Source organism: Antechinus flavipes, chromosome 1 (genome assembly GCF_016432865.1).
Source record: "Antechinus flavipes isolate AdamAnt ecotype Samford, QLD, Australia chromosome 1, AdamAnt_v2, whole genome shotgun sequence".
In the NCBI taxonomy this organism is placed as follows: domain Eukaryota; kingdom Metazoa; phylum Chordata; class Mammalia; order Dasyuromorphia; family Dasyuridae; genus Antechinus; species Antechinus flavipes.
Genome location: NC_067398.1, coordinates 656,293,212 through 656,312,836, shown reverse-complemented (window position 1 = coordinate 656,312,836; position 19,625 = coordinate 656,293,212). Strand labels below are relative to the sequence as shown.

The following is a 19,625-nucleotide window of genomic DNA, read 5'->3' as shown; positions in this document are numbered from 1 at the left end:
ACTCTGATCCCATTTTCTCATCTATTATATGAAAAAGGTGAACTGAATGACTGCTCAGACTGACATCCAGCTCTAAGTCATGGTTACATAGCAGTGCGGTGGAGTCTGCTCCTCACTAGGGATTTGGGTCTCGGTTTTCTCATTTGCAAAAGGAAGTGAGAAGACAAGGTCCCTTCTGGATGGGAATCCTGGGAGCTGTCATCAAGGTGCATGGTGAGAGTAGAAGTCCTTCTGTGAAACTTGAGCTAGGAATAATGGTAAACAAGTAGATAGGACTAATGTATAATAAATAGCTAGCATTTCTATGGCACTTTAAAGTTTGTGAAACGCCTGACAGGCGTGATCTCATTTGATTCTCACAACCCTATGAGGTAGGTGCTATTATTATCCTTATCATATTACCAATGAGACGATGATCCAGTGACTTGTCCGTGGTTAACTCAGCTAGGAAGGGGCTTAGAAAGAACTTGATCTCAAGCTTTCATGATTTCAAGTCCACAATGGTGGACTGGTACCTTGGGATCTGGGTGGGATCATGGTGTACCTTTTCCCTGGCCAACACCTCCCGGGGGCCTTAGTTTCCCTCAGTTCAATCATTAAGCAGCATTGTGAAATAGGAAGAGCATTGGATTTAGAATTTTAAAAAAACCAGGTTCAAATCCCACCCCTGTCTCACCACTTGAGTGACCTTAGCCATATATCACTTAACATCTATAACAGGCCTGAGTTTCTTTATCTATGAAATGAAAGGCTTGGACTGGAGGGTTTTCAAGATTCCTTGAAGCTCTCAATGGATGTTAATTCTGTGTCCTTAAGTGCCTCTGATTCTGGGTCACACTGGGGAAAAAGCAAGGATGGAGAAGTCCTAGATCCTGCCCCTCAGGGACTTTGCAGCCCAGTCTGAGATAAGGCAGCTAGAATCCAAGACCAATGTGACATATAATCTGTATTAGTGAGAGTGGTACAAATGGAGTCTATGGAGAGTAGAGAGGAGGGAGGAAATCCATTCTGGAGAGAAGGCTTCCTAAAGGAGGTGACATCTGCAAGTCTGAAAGGATGGATTAGAGGTTCAGGGGATAAGGGAAGAGTGAATGGAGGGAACTAAAATCTGGAGATGTGGTGGGAATGTGTTTTAGATATGAATGATAAGCTATATATATAGACTGTTGGGTTCTGCAGTGAGGTGGGGGGCAGAGAGAAGCCGTGGGAAGCAATCTAGAGAGCTGGGACAAGATTGTAGGCTCTTGAACGTAAAGAAGAAGGGTTTGGACTTGGTCCCATCGCAGTGGGGAGGCCATACAAGATTTGGGGGCAGGGGAGAGACAACTAAATCCTGTGCTCATAAATGTGGGTAGGATGAATGAGGAATGTAGGCCAAAAGAGAGAAAGTCTTAGATTTAGGGTCAGGCGCTTAGGTCTTGTTGCGTTCTCCTGCTTCTAATGAGCCATGCAACCTTGAGGAAAGCTCCCTCTCTCTGCACTTCTATTCCTACTCTACAAGAGGAATGGAGGTAGACTATTTGACCTTTGAGGTCCCTTCCAGCCCTAAACTTTCTAACTCACCGTGGGAAGTCATGTCCTTTTCTCCCCAAGTGCTCCAAATGACCAGACTAACACACAAGGATTTTTCTAAAGTTCTCCCAAAACATAAAAGGACTTAGTAGGTGCAATAGGGGTCAAGATTGAGTCCCAACCCTGATTCTAACTTGTTATATGGCCTTGGCCCATCTTCTTTCACTCTCTCCTTGCCCCTTTAGTCTCTATTTCTGTAAGATGGCAGATGGAACAGACAAGAAGATTGCTAAACCTTTTCCAGGTTTGATGTTCTATGGTTTTGAGACTTGGTTCCCCTGCCTCCACGATGCCTTGATCCTGAGCTTGGTTCCTCTACATCATAGATCTATCCTCTCGGCAGTTTCATAGTCCAGGACAGGTAGAGGTTTGTGATCTGGGCAGGCTCAGAAGGCCCAGCTCTTCAGGTGTGGGCAGGAAATGTTTCTCATATCCAGAGGCAAGTGGGATGGCAGCCTCTGGAGCCTGGAGGGCTGGGGATATTGGAGTCTCCACTTCTTCCACTTCTAGGAAAAGGGCCTCCTTGGGAGGTGAAGCCTGGGGAAGCTCCTAATGAAGAACGGTGAAAAGGGAGGCTTTGGGTCTTCCTTCCCTCACCACCCGGCCATTCCTCTCCTTCCTCCCATGCCCAACATATGACAGACAGGAGGAATTCAAGAGCTTCAAAGAGGAGTTTAAATTCCAAGTTCATAGATTAGGAAGCCCAGCTGCTCACCTCTCCCCAAGACTGCAAGCTCTTGCTATTGGAGGGATCAGGGATTCTTTCAGAGACCCAGTGTGGCAGAAGCTTGTGACGGAGTTGGAGGCAGCTGAGTCAGGCCAAGAAAAGAAAGTCAATGACATAGTTAAGGGGTAGCATGAAGGCATCGGGCTCTCCAACCCAAGATACTCTGTCCTCTCAGAAATCCAGAATTTCTCTACCCAATAGACTCATGTACAAGCCACACTTTTTCTCCCCTCCCCTTGGCAGTCCTGGCCAGGACCTAGGCATCCAAAGCCCTCACCAATTAGAAAATGCCAAACCCAGGCAGCAAATCAGCAATAACATGACACAGAACAGCAGGACAATCAGCAGCACTTTCCACTCTTCCAAATTATTCTCTAGGAGCAAAAGAAGCCAGGAATCAGATATCAGGGCCTAGGGATATGTGTTAAGCAGCATGTTCCCCTAACCTGTACCCACCTCCAATTCATCCAAGGCCCCTAGCATCCTGACTCCCCTTCAAAGCCATGCATTCCATTGACCAGCAGCTGTTCCTTTCAGACTCTAATCCTCTGTTAAAAGCTAGGATTTACCATCCACCATCATCACCTGTCAGTACAGTTATCACTTCCACATCACTATTTTCCCCATAATGGTTTTGATATGCTATGGGGAAATTAAATGAGAAGTTTAGGGGAGTTTTTTTTTTTTATAGAAACTGCAGATAACATGCAAAGGTCAGCAGATATCACAGAAAAAAATTTAAAAACTCAGAAATTTATAAAATGTATGTATAGTATTGTATAATATAGTTTGTGACTAAACACTTAACCCAAATTTTACAATAAGGTACTATAAATATCCCTTAAAAGAAAAAGAAAAAAAATTCTGACTTCTTTAGAATGAAGTGAGGGTCAAAAGATTGTATGCAAAATTTCCATCTCATAAGGGTGCCGCTCCCTTAACTCCACAATGTAGTTCTTAAACCTACATCCCTCCCCCTTCCCAGCAGCACCTGGGCTTTATGTCTCCAGCATACCCACCAGGGAGGAAGAATTGCAGGATCTGGCTAGGCTGTCCAGGACCAGCAATGGTGGATGCTATCACCCACATCTTATAGTATCCTCCAGGCAGGTCCCACAGGGTTATATTTCTGGTATCTGCACTCACTAAAGGGACAGAGAGGATGTGGACAGAGTGGTCAGTGAGGAGAAAATAGAGCAGAGGGGACTAATAGAGGGAAGATAGGGAGGCTTCCTGGAAGAAACCTGCATTAAGTTCAGGAGCAGTGTGGACAAAGGAAATAGCCTTATGCCAGAAGCCAGGAAACCTGAGTTTTATTCACAGAGTGGCCCTGGGCCAGTACTTGTCCCCTTCTCTCAGCTTCTTAGTTTCTTTATCTGTAAAATGAAAGAATTGGACTATAATATCTCAAGCTCTGTCTAGAACTAAATCCTATGCGCCTAAATTTTTTGTGTGACAAGTAAATTCCTTGATTTTTATGGGCCTTAGTTCATTTATCTGTAAAATAAGATGATTAGGTAATCTCTGAGGGCCTTTCCATAATTCTGTGATTCTGTGAGCAAGTGTGCTAGGTCAGAAGTCCTTGGGTGGTAGATTCCAGGATTAGCCACAGTGGACTGGCTGGAGACAGTGTTTCAAAGACTTGCCAGGAAGGTGGAATCTAAACCTGGATTAGGGGCCAATACAGGGGGATGAAGAAAAAGGGGGTACATGTTTACCATTCAGAAGGGTGGGGGACCCCAAATCTGGCTGCACATATACGGTGTAGTGTGTGAAGTATCCCCCACGCTTTCTTCTGGGGAGCTCAGCCCATGCTACAGTCAGTGCTCCACTGGCAGAATTTGGAATCTGCCACAGAGTTGGCCCTTCTAGGGGTGCTGGAGGGAAAAAGAAATATCAGAGGCCTTTGCAACCCCTTCCTCAGGACCCATGTGCCACCCCTCCTTCTCCTATGCCCCATCCCAGTTCCTTTACCTATCTCCTGACTGTACCCCCAGACTGGAGAGGCAAAAGCCAGGCCCTTCTGAGAGACACTGCTCACAGTCACACGGTATGGAACTCCTTTCTTGAAGTTTCCTTGAAAGAAGGGAGGGGACATGGGTTCAGAAAAATCACAGGAAAAGCCCATTCCCATCCCTTCTCCATCCCACCTCCACGCCTGCTTTCCCCACCTCCTATCACATCTTCTATTCTTCATCTTTGTTGCCTATGAGCCTCTCCTTTCCAAGCTCCCAGAACCACCAAATTTCGGGTTGTAAAGCATCTTTGAAAACAATGAGAACACTCCCACCTCCAACTAAGTCCACATCCTCTACAACAGGTTCCCCAAACAGTCAGTCATCAAGCCTAAAGGACTTACAAATAAAAAAGGATCATTGACCCCTAGGATAGCTCACTCTGCTTTTGGACAATTCTCACCAGGAGAAAGTTTTTCCTGATATTAAGCCTATGTCTGCAACCTCCACCAACCACTACCAAAGTCCTTCAATTGTGTAAAAACAGTTATTAGTCATTAATCTACTTCTGCCCCTTTTATATATTTTCTTCTCCAAACTCAGCATTCCCGAGCTGATCTTATGATCTGATCTTATGTTCTCTCACCATCCTGACTGAACGCCTTTGAACTGAACATAATATGGGGACAAGATCTGAATAGGACAAAAGATAGTGGGATTATCACTCTTTTGGGTCCAATGACTCACAATGCAGTTACTTTTTTGTATTGCATGACCAACCTCCTTTTTGAGTTTGCAGTCCACTGTGGACACCAGCTCTCTCTCTCTCTCTTTTTTAACCATTCCTAATTTATTTTTTCACCATGACACAAATTTTCCTGTCCACCTATCCATCAGCCTGTAGAACCCTTTGACAGTTTAGAGGGAGGATACAGACATCCCTATAGCCTGATTGGTTCCTTAATGTACCTCTCAACAGAATGCTGTGATTCCCCTTTGGTAGACGGGTCCAGTTGAGCCCCTGAGGAGACATCTCTTCTTGGATCCACTCTATTACAAACTCCTGGTGTTCCTGTGGCTCTGGAGCCCATGTGACCAACATCCCCTGATTTTGCATGCTGTGTACTTGGACCTTCTTAGGAGCAGAACCTAGGGACAAGTGCAAACCAAGAGGCTTTGAGCCCTACCTGTCAATACAGTAGGGAAATCAGACCCTATTATACCTCTTCCCTATCTGCTGTTCCCATTGCAAGTGGCTTATTCAATTCTTTCCCAATGAGTGCTTCTTTCCTATCTGTTGTTTTTCCATGGCCTCTTCCCCCAAGTCACAGAATCTCAGAAATGGGAGACATTTCTATATTCATCTGTTTCAATCTGTATGTCAACAAGGATCCTCTTGACAATATCCCATATTGTTCAGAAAGTAGAAGACTTCTAGAGATGGGCAGCTTATTCCTTCTAGAAGCAAAACACCCTACTCTGGGATACCTAGGACTCCCCCTTCCCCTCCCCCCCCCAGGAAACAGGATAATCTCTCACCATCTCTCTCCCATACTTCCTGGAGAAAGCTCACAGTCCCTTACCTGAACAAGCCAAAGTAAGGTTAGATGTATGTCCCTGGCCAGTAATATTGAAAGGCACTATCGATATCCACTCTGTGCCTTTGGGAAGGGTGACATTGCAGCAGGGTACAACTTTGGAGTGCAGGTCTTCACCTGGTACCTGGAATACCACCTTATAGCTGAGCCCCAACCCAGGCATGAGGTTCTAAGACAGGAAAAGCAGGAACCAATGTGACATGAGGAAGATCAGCATTCATTCAAGATACATTAATTAAATGCCTGGTGTATATGAAGGTCAGGACTAGATGCTAGGCCACTTTGGAAGAAAGGGATTTAAAGTTTAGCTTAGATTGCTGGAGTTGTATTCAGGAAGCCTGACCTTAGGTCTTGATTCTGCCATTTACCTTGGACCATTTTGGGTCACCTCCCTCTCTTGGTTTCTCATCTGCAATGAGCAAATAATATATCTTGTACTACCTTCCTTGCAGAGTTTTTAGAAGAAGAGGACTTTAAAAATCCATTAATATTCTAAGACAAGTGTTCCTACCCTCCTGGAAAAGCACATCCCTTTATATTAGAATATTTGAACCTTTTAAAGTAACAAATATCATTCCCCATCTTGTACAAAAGAAGACATTGATAAACAGGAAGGGGGAGAGTCTTACTCAAAGTCACACAGTTACTAAGTAGGATGAATAAATTACTTCAACCCAGGTCCTTAATCAGCGAAAGTCCAACACTCTTTCAATTATATCATGCTGCCCCAGTTGGGACACAGCCCTCTGAAAAGTGAGCCTAAGTTTCCTCTTCCCCAGTCTCTATGCCTTTACCTTCCCCTTCCCACCCCAGCTCCTATGTTCAAGTTACAACTACCTCTGGCTGAGGCCCATGCATAGGGACAACCCTAGACCCCAGGTCACCTTCCATAGCAATACATAGGGCTCTTCTTGGGGACGTGAGCTGCTGCAGGGTGACCCAAAGATCCACACATCCACTTGGCCGGTTGGGGCTAAACAGAAGCACAAAGAGAAAGGAGAGTAGAGTGAGGGACTTCTTTAGTTGCTAGGAAGGGACAGGAAATACGAAGCATAGGAACATCCGGGACTGGGCCTCCCAGGCCCATGAGAAGAAGGGACTTCTTACCAGCTGGGAGGCTTTGGAATTTCAGGATGGCACTCCAGTCACTCCAAAAGCCCATGTTGTTTTGCAGCCGGCAGCGGGAGGATGTTTCATAAACTGTGGCTGGCTTTAAGCCCTGAAGCTCATGAAATAAATTTCTAGACTCCACCTGAGGGAAAGATAAGGAGGGATCATAACCCTTATGGATGAGAATTAGCTCCCATAGATCATGTAATAACCTCCGTGGATCTATAGATTAACTTCAATGGGCCAGTATTATTACACATAATAATTAATAATCATTTCTCTCATGCATCATATAATGATCTTCAGACAATCCCTCTCCAAGGGCCATATAAAAATCTCAGTGGTCCTATGCAGCATATGATAACCTCACAGGAAGCCAAATAAAGTGATACAGAATGAAGATAGCCTTCTAACATCTGATTGTGATGGAGTATTATTGTGCTCTATGAAATGACTGGTGAGGGGGTGATTTCACAAAAATATGGCAAGACCTACATGAACTGATGCAAAGTGACGTGAGAAGAACCAGGAGATCATTGTGCACAGTGACAGAAATGGGGTAATAAAGCTCAACTGTGAAAGGCTTGGCTTATTCAATCAATACAATCCACAACTCCACACCCCCACCCCATTTTTCCTAGTTCTTGTCTTTGGAATCCAATGAATTACTTCCAATTACTCTTCGTATGAGTGCATCTTCACATACTGTAACATAGATAATAACATACTGCTCCTCCTAGATATCTTGTCTTGAATCTGACTGCCCTTACAATCATCTCCCTCCCATCAATCTCCCTTATCTTCAATAGCTCTCTATTCCTGGCTCCCATGTTGCTTACAAACAAATCTGTGATTTCCTCTTTTTTAGTAAACCTTCACTTGACCTTATCATCTCTTCAATATCCTCCCTCTCTCTTCCTTTTCATAGCCAAAGTTCCAAAAAAAAAAAACAAAAAAAAACAAAAAACAAAAAAACAACTATATAGATTCATTGCTTTCCTTTCTTCTTTTAAATTCTTTCTAATCTGGTTTTAGAATTCAACCATCATTCAAAGAAAAGTATTCTCTCCAATGTTATAAAAAATTTTATATTGCTATATCACCTAGATTCCTCACTGAATCCTTCTTCTTTCCTCCCAGAGAATCATTCCTTACAACAAATCATTTTTTTTAAAATGAAAGAAGAAAGAAGAAAAACAAATTCTTAGCAAAATTGCCCAATATATCAAAAAATATGATATGCATTATGACATGGATTCCCTACCTCAGCAAAGGAATCATGGAAGATTGGGACCAATTCTGGCATATCTGCACATGGTCCAAATCTAGAGCAGGGTACTTCCATTATACATGATTGTGTATTTCTAGATGCAGTCTCCCCAGCCTCTTCTACATGGAAATTATTACACAGATGGAGATTTTAATCACTACTCTTTGTGGCTAGTCATTCAACCTAATCTAAAACATCAGAATTGTTTTATACCTCAGCCCACATCTCTCATCCTATCACAGATATGTAGGCTAGATTATTCTGGGTCTGATTATGTCAGATCCTTCCTCTTTCTCCATAATTTCCATTGGCTCTTATCTCCAGGATAAAATACAAAATCCTCTGACATTTAAAACCTTTTTTAAACTAAGTTTCCACTCTCCTTTGCAGTCTTCTTATACTTTATCTGTTCTTCAATCTAGTAACAATGGCCTCCTGGCTGTTCCATGAATGAGACATTCATTTCTTGACTCCTGGCATTTTCTCTGGTTTCTCCCTATGCCTGGAACATTCTCCTTCTTCCACTCTGACCACTGACCTTCCTGGCTTTTTTTAAGTCCCAACTAATAACCCTTCTTTTACTAGAAGCTTTCCCCAATTTGCCTTAATTCTAATACTTCCCTTATGTTCATTATTTCCTATTTATCCTATATATGGCAGCTACATGGCGCAGTGGATAGAGTGCTGGGCCTGGAGTCAGGGTGACTCATCTTCATGAGTTCAGATCTGGCCTCAGCTGTGTGACCCTGGGCAAGTCACTTGACCCTTTTTATCACAGTTTCTTTATCTATAAAGTGAATCAGAGAAAAAAAATGACAAACCACTAATAGTATCTTTGCCAACAAAATCCCAAATGGGATCATGAAGATACAAATGTTGTTCCATTTGTACATATTAGTTTGCACATTGTCTTATCCATTAGATTGTGAGCCCATTGAAGACAGGGACTGTCCTTTGTCTCTTTTTATATCCCTAGCACTTAGCATAGTGTCTGGTACCCTGGAGGCACTTAAAAATGTTATGACATAGTTATATCCTATCTACAGTCTGCTTGTGAGGGGAATCACATGAAATAGCATAAAGAGAACCCAAAATTTGAGTTGAAAATTGGGTTTTGCCACTTATTGTTTATGTGGCTTTCCCTGTCATTTCTCATCTGTAAAATGGGACTAATGATAACAGTCATGATAATAATAAAAATAATCTTGACAAAAACTGCTGGGATAACTGGAAATTAGTATGGCAGATATTAAGCATGGACCCACACTTAACACCGCATACCAAGATAAGATCAAAATGGGTCCATGATTTAGGCATAAAGAATGAGATTATTAATAAATTAGAGGAACATAGGATAGTTTATATCTCAGACTTGTGGAGGAGGAAGAAACTTATGACCAGAGATGAACTAGAGATCATTACTGATCACAAAATAGAAAATTTTGATTGCAGCAAATTAAAAAGCCTTTGTACAAACAAAACTAATGCAAACAAGATTAGAAGGAAAGCAACAAACTGGGAAAATATCTTCACAGTTAAAGGTTCTGATAAAGGCCTCATTTCCAAAATATATAAGGAATTGACTCTAATTTATAAGAAATCAAGCCATTCTCCAATTGACAAATGGTCAAAGGATATGAACAGACAATTTTCAGATGATGAAATTGAAACTATTTCCACTCATATGAAAGAGTGTTCCAAATCATTATTGATCAGAGAAATGCAAATTAAGACAACTCTGAGATACCACTACACACCTGTCAGATTGGCTAAGATGACAGGAAAAAATAATGATGAATGTTGGAGGGGATGCGGGAAAACTGGGACACTGATGCATTGTTGGTGGAGCTGTGAACACATCCAGCCATTCTGGAGAGCAATCTGGAATTATGCCCAAAAAGTTATCAAACTGTGCATACCCTTTGATCCAGCAGTGTTTCTACTGGGCTTATATCCCAAAGAAATACTAAAGAAGGGAAAGGGACCTGTATGTGCCAAAATGTTTGTAGCAGCCCTATTTGTAGTGGCTAGAAACTGGAAAATGAATGGATGCCCATCAATTGGAGAATGGCTGGGTAAATTGTGGTATATGAATGTTATGGAATATTATTGTTCTGTAAGAAATGACCAGCAGGATGAATACAGAGAGGACTGGTGAGACTTACATGAACTGATACCAAGTGAAATGAGCAGAACCAGGAGATCATTATATACCTCAACAACGATACTGTATGAGGATGTATTCTGATGGAAGTGGATTTCTTTGACAAAGAGACCTAACTCAGGACAGAAGCAGCTACACCCAAAGAAAGAACACTGGGAAACGAATGTGAACTATTTGCATTGTGGTTTTTCTTCCCGGGGTTATTTCTACCTTCTGAATCCAATTCTTCCTGTGCAACAAGAGAACTGTTTGGTTCTGCAAACATATATTGTATCTAGGATATACTGCAACATATTTAACATATATAGGACTGCTTGCCATCTAGGGGAGGAGGGTGGAGGGAGGGAGGGGAAAAATTGGAACAGAAACGAGTGCAAGGGATAATGTTGTAAAAAATTACCCTGGCATGGGTTCTGTCAATAAAAAGTTATTTTAAAATAAATAAATAAATAAAATGACTGTACAATATTACTATATTAGCTTATATCAGATTGCTTAGTATCTTGAGGGGGGGAGGTAAGAGAAGGAAGGAGAAAAAATTTGAAACTAAAAATCTGACAAAAAATTAATGTTGGAAACTATATTTATAGATAATTAGAAAAATAAAATCCTGTTGAGGAAAAAAAAAAGATAACCCCAAATGGGATCATAAAAAGTCAGATATGACTGAAACAGCTGAACTATAGCTATCTCCAAATCCAATGGCCTTACCATATTGGTAGGTAGGGTATATAGAGTGAAATATGCAAAAGCAGAAGGACAATATCCATAATGACTGAAATAGTGTAAATTAAAACACAAAAGACTACTGAACTCGAATTAATTATAACCAATCTCATTTCAGAACAGATAATGAAACACACTTTCCTCCTCTCAGCAGAGAGCTGGACTGCAATAGGCATGGAATGCAGCATACACTGCCAGAGATGGTCACTGTGTAGGTTAGTTTTGCTTAACAGTTTTTATTGGTTACAAGGAAGGATTCACCGAGAGTGTAGGGTGTAGACTGAGAAATGAATATGGTGGGAAAAAAAACATGAAAAATATCAATAAAACCAATTCTGGCTCTGAAAAAATAATAATAATAATAAAAATGATCAAATTAGTATATATAAAGTAATTTGCAAGTCTTACAGTACTGTGTAAATACTAGTTATTATCATTAATATTATTCTGGAACATCAAACCCAAAATGGCCTTCAGAAATTTGGGGGATGTGACTCACCTTTTGCCATATTGAAGCAGAGACCTCCCGGAAGCGGAGCTGACACTCGAAATTCTCATGGGAAGGCCAGTCAGGGAGGGTCCAAGTCACAGTGACCTCTGTAGGGTCATTAGAGAACTCTACTTCTTGGCCTAGTTTTGGTGGCTCAGGCTTTACTGTAGAAGAGAAAAAGAGCAATAATCCTGTGAACCCCAGGCACTCCTAAGAAGCTCTTCTCCAGACAGGAACCCCCTTTCCCCGCTCTCTGGAGGTACCTATGTGATCCAAAGACAAGTTGAGTGGCGCTGGGTCGCCAGGCTGGGAAGTCTTGTCCTTTGGGCTCAGCCATACAAGGTATTGGTCAGCGATGGTGAGGTGCTCCCGTTCCACAATGACCCAGCTCTGATCTCTGGGCACTGTGACATTTTGGATCCTATTAGAGTGACTGGTGAGGGAGAAAACAGAAAGATCGTGGAGGAGGCAGGACACAGGAATCTAGAAGCATCCTAGAGCTGGATTTTATCCATCCTCTCATCTGACCCATGAGGTCGATAGAAGTTATAGGATCATCTACTTTAAATCTTTTCATTTTACAAATGAGGAAACTGAGGCCCAAGGAGATGAAGTGATTTGCCCAATATCACATTGAATAAGCATCAAAGGCAGGGCTCTTTCCCATGTACCACATTCCTCTTCATTAAGGGACCAACTTAATCACTTGGAGGAGAGGATAAAATTATCCTGAAACCTGAGCAAATCTGCTTGGGGGTGCCAAGTGCCGGGTCTTCTCCCCGGCTTGAGGAGGAAGTACATCAGTGGGGCTAGAGGGTGGGACCTGAAAGCTGCCAGTTCTGATGGTGATGGAGGAAGGGATGTGGGAGAGGAGGGGTGTGGTAGAAAAGTCGTTTTACTCACTACTTTAAGCTCTGAAAGTAGAAGTTATAAGGAATGTCAGGGTCCAAGCTGGGTGCCCAGGTGCAGTTCATGTACTCCTTGGGCTTCATATAGTAGCACTGGAGTTGATGGAGTGAAGCCCAGGAGGGCATGGATTCCTGGTCCGCATGCCATCCTGTTCCAGTTTTACACAGAGAGATCTTGTCACATTATTCCCCTGCCCCATAAACCCATGACTTCTTGCAGCTATAGTCAAGATCAGTCCCTGCTTCCTGGCATTCAAAGCAACTCCAGATCTGCCACACACCCCCCAGTCTTTCCAATCTCTTTTCCTATTGGGCCCCTATACTTATTTCCACTTTTTCCTCACTCTCTAACCAAACTATAGACCTCTCTGACTCCTAGTTATGCTCACCACTCTCCTGGCCCACGTGGTCTCCTACACTTACAAGTTTTCTCCCTCTTTATCTGCTTAATTTCCATTCTTTTAAAGCTCAACTCACAGAATGTCAGACCTGAAAGGGATTATGGTATCCAATCTCCTCATTTCACAGAGGAGGATGCTGAAGGTCAGAGAGGGCTCAAATCCAGCAGCTGGTCAGTAGAAAGGATGGGCAGTACCTCAGCTCATCTATTTTTGAACTCTTTTCTATAGACCCTCCTGACTTCCCCTTTCTGCCTGGGAGCATCTGAATCCTTGAGTTTGACTCAATCATGACCTTCTTGTGGATGGATTCATATGTATTACTTCAGTGTTCCATTTGATCATGTAATCGTGAAGAGCATACAGCCTCATAAAATACCACAACCCAATGTTTTTGAGATTGGCAAAGCACTTTCCTCATGACTATCTTGTAAGTTAAATAGTGCAAATACTTTTAGCCCCATTTCATAGAGGATGAAACTGAAAAAGTATAAGGACTTAAGAGTAATAAATGACATTTTATTCTAAGGTTCCCAAGGCACTTTATATACATTCTTTCATTTATTCTTCCTGACAACCATGGGAGGTAGGGACTATAGGACTATAAAACTGTACATTTTAGAAGTTAAGAAACTAAGGTTAAAAGTTCAGTCCCCACTGCCAGTGAGGACCCGTCTGAGTCAGGATTCCAATTCAAATTTCAACTAACTATAAGTCTCAATTTTTTTTACACTAATAATCATCCCCCACTAATAGGAATCTCCATGAATTTTCTAGATGTTTTATCAAAAGTTCCTTGCTTACCCAGTGGTCAGCACGACTTATGTACACAGGCAGTTAAATAAAAATCATTTGAAGGAGCAACTTCCAGCTTCTACCACACCAGGGGACTGGGGCCTTACTCCTCCCAAGCCTCCCTCTTCTCTTCCTCCAAGCTATACATATATAAATCATTCTCAGCTCTCTTATATTCACAGGGAGTGAACTGCCCAGAGGAGGAGAGAGGGAATGGAAAAAGAAGGGTATAGAGGATCCCACCCAACACCCGCCTGAGGCTCAGCGTGAAGTGAAGGGCCCTCCAGAGCCACCAGAGCTGGGTGAGCAGATCAGGGGCATGGAAGGCTATAGTCAGTTACTCACCCTCTGGGACATCCGGAGACCTCACTGGCAAAGGCAACAATAGCCACAGCAATAGCAGTAACTTTGGGGGTAGCGGCTGTGCCGGGAACAGAGGAAAGCTGGCGCCTGGAGTCCAGTTGCACCCAAGTGTATCCATGGCAGCCCCTACCCGGCTCCCTCTGCTCCCTCCAGCTGACCCCGGACCTAGCTTCCTGCTCTAACTGATGAGGTAATAACAACCCTCAACCCCATGCTCAGGGCAGAAAGTCCCAGATTGTGGGAGGGAGGTGTGCCCTAACCAAAGGACCAATGAGGATTTCTCTTGGGGAAACTGAGGCTCAAGGGAGGTGCACTGCCCCTCAGCTGGGGAGTGGGGGGAGAAGGGAGGCTAGTTGACCACCTACCCCTACAATTATCAATAGATACACATACACACAAAGTCATTCAGAGTTTTATTGAGATTTTGAGAGAGCCTGGACCAGGGCCAACCCACATCCTGAACCCATGCATCCGGCCTCCCAGCCCCAGCCACCCACCCTTTCCCCATCCCCCATAGTGAGTGCAAATAGCAACTATCTATCATTGCCCTGTGTGACTGGATGATTCTAGGTGTAAAATAATGTAGGTATGATAGTGGATATTCACCATCATGTATGGGCCAATCCCAAATTGTAACTGTGGGAATACATCTGAAGCCCTGTCTGGCTTTAAATGTATGATCCATAATTCCGTATGACAATTTTCCCTCCCCAGGGCCAGAAATCAGTGACTTTAGGACTGTTCTCTATGACCACCCCCTACAATTGATTTCCTCCTCCTTGTATCCACAAAAATAGCAGAAGGGTGATAGGCAGGCTCCATTTCCCAAACAGGATCAGGGTAGAGGAAGCTCAAGGGCCAGGCAGAGGAGAGGTACAAAGCTGAGGAGACAGTACATAGATCTGGAACTGGGGGTAGAGGCAATTAGAGAGAAGTTGAGAAGCAGAGAGAAATCTTAACACCAGAAAGGAAACTAGAGTAGGGACATGGAAGGGAAGGGTACCCCACTCTAGGACTGGAAAACAAAGGGAAGAACAGAGTCTGGGGAAGAGAGGGGAGAGAGAGAAAGAGAGAGACAGAGAGCAGAGAGAGGACATAGAATGTGGCTTTATGTAGGGCAAAGAGCGGGGAGGACTGGAGTCTAGAACCAGGAGGAATAAGGGGAAAAGTCAGACTCCCCTGAGTCTAAAACTCTGCAGAGAAATTTTAATCTCCCCCTGAGAATCTAACACAGACTGCTGATTTCAGTCTTGCTGCAGCCCCACTTGCAGCAACTGCTGGAAATGCCTGTTAAAACATCCCGGCCCCCCCGAAGGAAGCCCTGGCCAGGCTTGGCCTCAGGCTCCAATTCTGGTCGGCTTCTGGACATCCCGGACCAGTTAGGGCCTCTGACACTGCTGTAGAAGTCTTCAGGCTCCCTGGACAGTGGCACGAGGGGGCTGGACAGCCATTCAATCGAAGTGGTCTCCTGGGACTCATCCCCCAACTCCTCAGCAAAGGCATTCCCTAGAAAACAGAGTAAGACATGATATAGCTTCTTGAATTCTCCCCTTGAATGGGCTGAGTCCCTTAAGTGCCTCAGACTTCCCTCCACTAAAAAGGGATTTAGAAACTTTCAGCTGGTGCAATCTGTGCTTGCAGGTCCTCCTTTTTTCCCAGGACAGAATGAGGTCTCTCTCCCACCTCAGACTCATTTTCTCCCCACAGAGCCCTTAAAAGTGCATGGATTCTAATGGGTTTGTTTAGATTAAACAGTCTCTAAATTTCTTCCAGTCTGAAGCCTCTTATTCAAGAAAATTATGATCTAGTTTTAAATCCTGTCTCTGGCACTGCCTGACCATGTGACTGTGCTCCTTATCCTGAGTTTCCTCATCTGTAAAATGAATGATTAAACTGATTAGACTGCCTCTGTGTCCCCTTCCTGCTCTGCCTGATCTCTGGCTCTCCCTGGCCCAGCCTGAAACACACATGTACACATACTCTCAGCATCCACGGTCAATGGTTTAGGCTTTGGCTCCACTCTCAGGTGTCCCCTCCCTTCCCACTACTCACCTGCCCTATCTCGTCTCCATCGAGATCCCCCACAGGTAAAGATGACAGCCCGGATGAACTCTCGGCCGCACAGCTTTACTGCGTAGGGAGATGTCCGGCCCTCAGCTGCTGGTAGATTCCCCAGCAAAGCCCACAGTACCAGGAGTAGCACAGCCTTGGGCATGGTGGACCAAAGGCAAGGATTGCTGGGGAGAAATACCTGCCTGGAACCAGAGCGCTATGTCAGGTCCCGCTGCCTTTTCCATCCCTGCTTCTGCCTCCCATTTATAGCCAAGTGTTATAAGATAAGGTATGACCTCTCTTATCTCCTCTAGCTAGCAGCAGGACCGGTGTCCATCTCCTCGACCCCTCCATTCCCAAGGAAGTCACCTGGGTTTAGCGATAACCTTTTCCCAGGGATGGGAAAGAAGCTGATGATCAGGCAGGGACAGAGGAGGCGGGGACTGAAGAGGATGTGTCATTGCTGCAGATGAGGAAAATAACTGGACTTCCAACTTGAAGCCAAAGGGCCTGGATCTTTCAGCTGGTAAAAAACACTCTCATAGGATTTAGAACAAGATAGAATCTCAGAAACAATGTAATCTAATTCCCTCATTTTAGATAAGCCTAAATCTAGAAAGGGGAAGAGGTTTTAATTCATTTTGGTTCAATGAATTAGTATTATGCACCTGCCATGTAGAACTCAAGAGTTGGGAGCTGGATGTACAAAGACAAAAAATCTCCTCTCTCAAAAATATTACACTCAGGAAATTTAACACCTAAATAAGTAAATAGAATTTGAGGAAACGAGGAAAAGAAACAAATAAATCGTGGAAATTAGGGATTTTCCCAGAGGAAAAGATAGAGGAAGTAGTTCATTCTAAACATGAGAAGTAGCTTATGCAAAACCATGGAGGCAAGAGGTGAATGATGGAAGCTTATTGAACAGCTAAACATAGTCCAGATGTGCTGGGATGTGAAGTCCATGAAATAAAGTACTAGGAAATAACACCAGAAATGTGGTTAGGTGCCAGCTGTGGAAGACCTTAAATATTAAAGTTGTTGTGAAGATCCGAAGAAGTAACATGTATAAAGTATTTTGCCAACATTAAATTTCTGTATGAATATTAATTGGTATTAATTAGGAGAGGATAGTTCCCAAAAGGCTCTGAGGTTACATAGCTACAAAGCATGAGGATTCTAACTCCAGGTCTAATCTGAGTGTATGTGTGTCTAACCTCTGTGTGAGTGTGTGTGTGTGTGTGTGTGTGTGTACAAAACAGCAAGATCCATCACCTTTTCAATGGGGCTTAGACCAAGGGAAAAACAAACAGAAGTCCTGAGGCTCTATGAGAAGCAGGACTAAGGGGTACAGAGCCAGGGGAATTCAAGGGATGATAGGGCCTGAAAGAAATGAGTCACTCAGTTAATAAACATTAGACATGTGTTATGTGCCAGACTATGCTAAGTTCTGGGGATACAAAGAAAGATGAAAAGATAGCCCCTAAGTTTGAGCTACTCACAATCTGATGGAAGAAATGAAATGTAAACAGTTATATACAAATAAGGTATATAAAGGATGAATAAGAAATAAACAGAGGAAAGGTAATCAAATTAAGAGGGATTGAGAAAGGCTTCTGGTAAATGGTGGGATTTTAGCTGGGATTTGGCTGGGTAGAGGATAGATTAGAACTGGAAGAGATGTATGGCGGGCAGACCACCAAAAACTTACTGCAATAGTCCAGGAGTCCAGGAGGGAGGACATAAAGGCCTACACCAGATTGGTAGCAGTATTAAAGGAGAGGAGGCAGCATTTTTGACGGATATTACAAAGGTAAAAATCAATAGGTCTTAGCAACAGATTAGAAGGATGAAAGTGAGAAGTCAAGGACAACACCCAGGTTGCATGCATTGTATGCCCTTCAACAGTAGTAGGGAAATTTGGAAGGGAGGCTGTTTTAGGGGGAAAAGATTATGAGTTTAGCTTTGAACATGTTGAGTTGAAGATGTTTCCAGGATATCTAGTTCAAGATGGAGATTAGACGGGAGGCTGGGATTAGATAATTGGATTTAAGAATCATCAGCATAGAGATAATTGAATCAGATTACCAAGTGAAATAGTGTAGGGGGAAAAGAAGTCCCAGGACTGAAGCTGGCTAGTGGACATGGCCCAATCCCTTCATTATACAATTTGCAGAATTAGGACTACAGGAGCCATTTTGTCCTGTATCTGAGCATAAGGTAAACCTTTGTTTGAGGTCTGGCTGGAAAGACAGGACCTCAAGGGACATTCTGTGGGTAGCTCCAATTGTTACATCAAGCATCAGCTGGCCTTCTCTTGACTTCCATACTTTTTTCCTAGTTCCACTCTCTGAGGCCCAGTAGAACATGCCTAATCTTCCTCCCACGAACGGCCCTTTCTGTTATTACCTTCAGCTGTAACCTTTCTGCTGCCACCTTCTTTAGTTTGAATCTATTTCCTTCTAATTATGCTTTTTATGGAAGAGTCCTCAGTTCATTGCATCAACATGTTCATTCTCTCCTGGGCACGCTCCATGGAGCTTTGGTGCAACTAAGAGCAAACACTACTTCCTTTGTATGAATTCTTTCCTTGGGCAGCTAGGTGGCACTGTGGCTAGGTCATTTTAGTTCAAATCCAGCTTCAGATATTTAAAATTTTGACCTTGGGTAACTCGCTTTAATCTTTGTCTCTCAGTTTCCTCATCTGTAAAATATTAATAGTACTTATCACCAAGAATTATGACAAGTTAATATTTGTGAAGTGTTTTGCAAAGCTTGAAATGCTATATATGTGCTGGTTATTATCTGCCACCTAAGATTTAGTTTCTTATGACTGCCATATCCCATATTAGGTTTTCAATCCATGAATATCTCCAAATCTTTTTCATATAAAATATTTTTCAGCCACATTTCTCCCATAAATTACTTGTGCAGGTGATTTTTTTTTAACCCAAGCAAAGGATTTTAAATTTATCTCAATTTAATTGTATTGGATATAGTCCCTCATTCAAGCTGCCAAAAATCTTTTCAGATCCAGACTACCATGCAGTATGTTAGCTATCCTTAGCTCTGGGTCACCGGAAATTGGATTTAAAATGTCATCTATGCCTTCATCCAAGTCATTGAGAAATGTCAAACAGCTCAGGACCACAGACATCTAGATGGTCCCTGAGGCACTCCTTTCCAAGCTGACATTAACTAATTAATGAATCACCCTTTAGGTCTGGTCATTCAATTCAGAATCCACTCAACTGGACTCTCACCTAACCCATATTTTTCCATCTTGTTCATGAGAATATCATGAGGGAAATTCTGCTTTTCTGATATATCTACCACATGTCATTGATCTATCAAGCCTAGAAACCTGTTAGAAAAGGAAAACTTGTCATCTGACATGACCCTTTTTCTTTGCAGTTTTATTTCCTTTTTTCTTTTCTACTACAGGAATTTTCAACATATAACTCATCTCCTCCCCCTCTGAATCTTTTGTTTAAAAA

At 42.9% G+C, this 19,625-nt stretch overlaps 2 protein-coding genes across 2 annotated transcripts; both read right to left on the bottom strand.

The window, feature by feature from the left end:
- Positions 1-5: 5 nt before the first annotated feature.
- Positions 6-14,213, bottom strand: IL27RA (interleukin 27 receptor subunit alpha). The gene is made up of 14 exons (XM_051971684.1): positions 14,059-14,213; positions 12,516-12,669; positions 11,876-12,045; positions 11,622-11,776; positions 6,960-7,104; positions 6,737-6,825; positions 5,838-6,021; positions 5,224-5,403; positions 4,274-4,375; positions 4,018-4,176; positions 3,319-3,444; positions 2,577-2,673; positions 2,288-2,381; positions 6-2,121 (listed from the first exon to the last, which is right to left on the bottom strand). The coding sequence occupies exons 1-14, from the start codon at positions 14,192-14,194 to the stop codon at positions 1,918-1,920; spliced, it is 1,995 nt and encodes a 664-aa protein (XP_051827644.1). The 5' UTR covers positions 14,195-14,213; the 3' UTR covers positions 6-1,917.
- Positions 14,214-14,488: 275 nt separating this feature from the next.
- RLN3 (relaxin 3) lies at positions 14,489-17,328 on the bottom strand. Its single transcript, XM_051965992.1, has 2 exons — positions 16,129-17,328; positions 14,489-15,582 (listed from the first exon to the last, which is right to left on the bottom strand). The coding sequence occupies exons 1-2, from the start codon at positions 16,289-16,291 to the stop codon at positions 15,302-15,304; spliced, it is 444 nt and encodes a 147-aa protein (XP_051821952.1). The 5' UTR covers positions 16,292-17,328; the 3' UTR covers positions 14,489-15,301.
- Between the last annotated feature and the right edge of the window lie 2,297 nt (positions 17,329-19,625).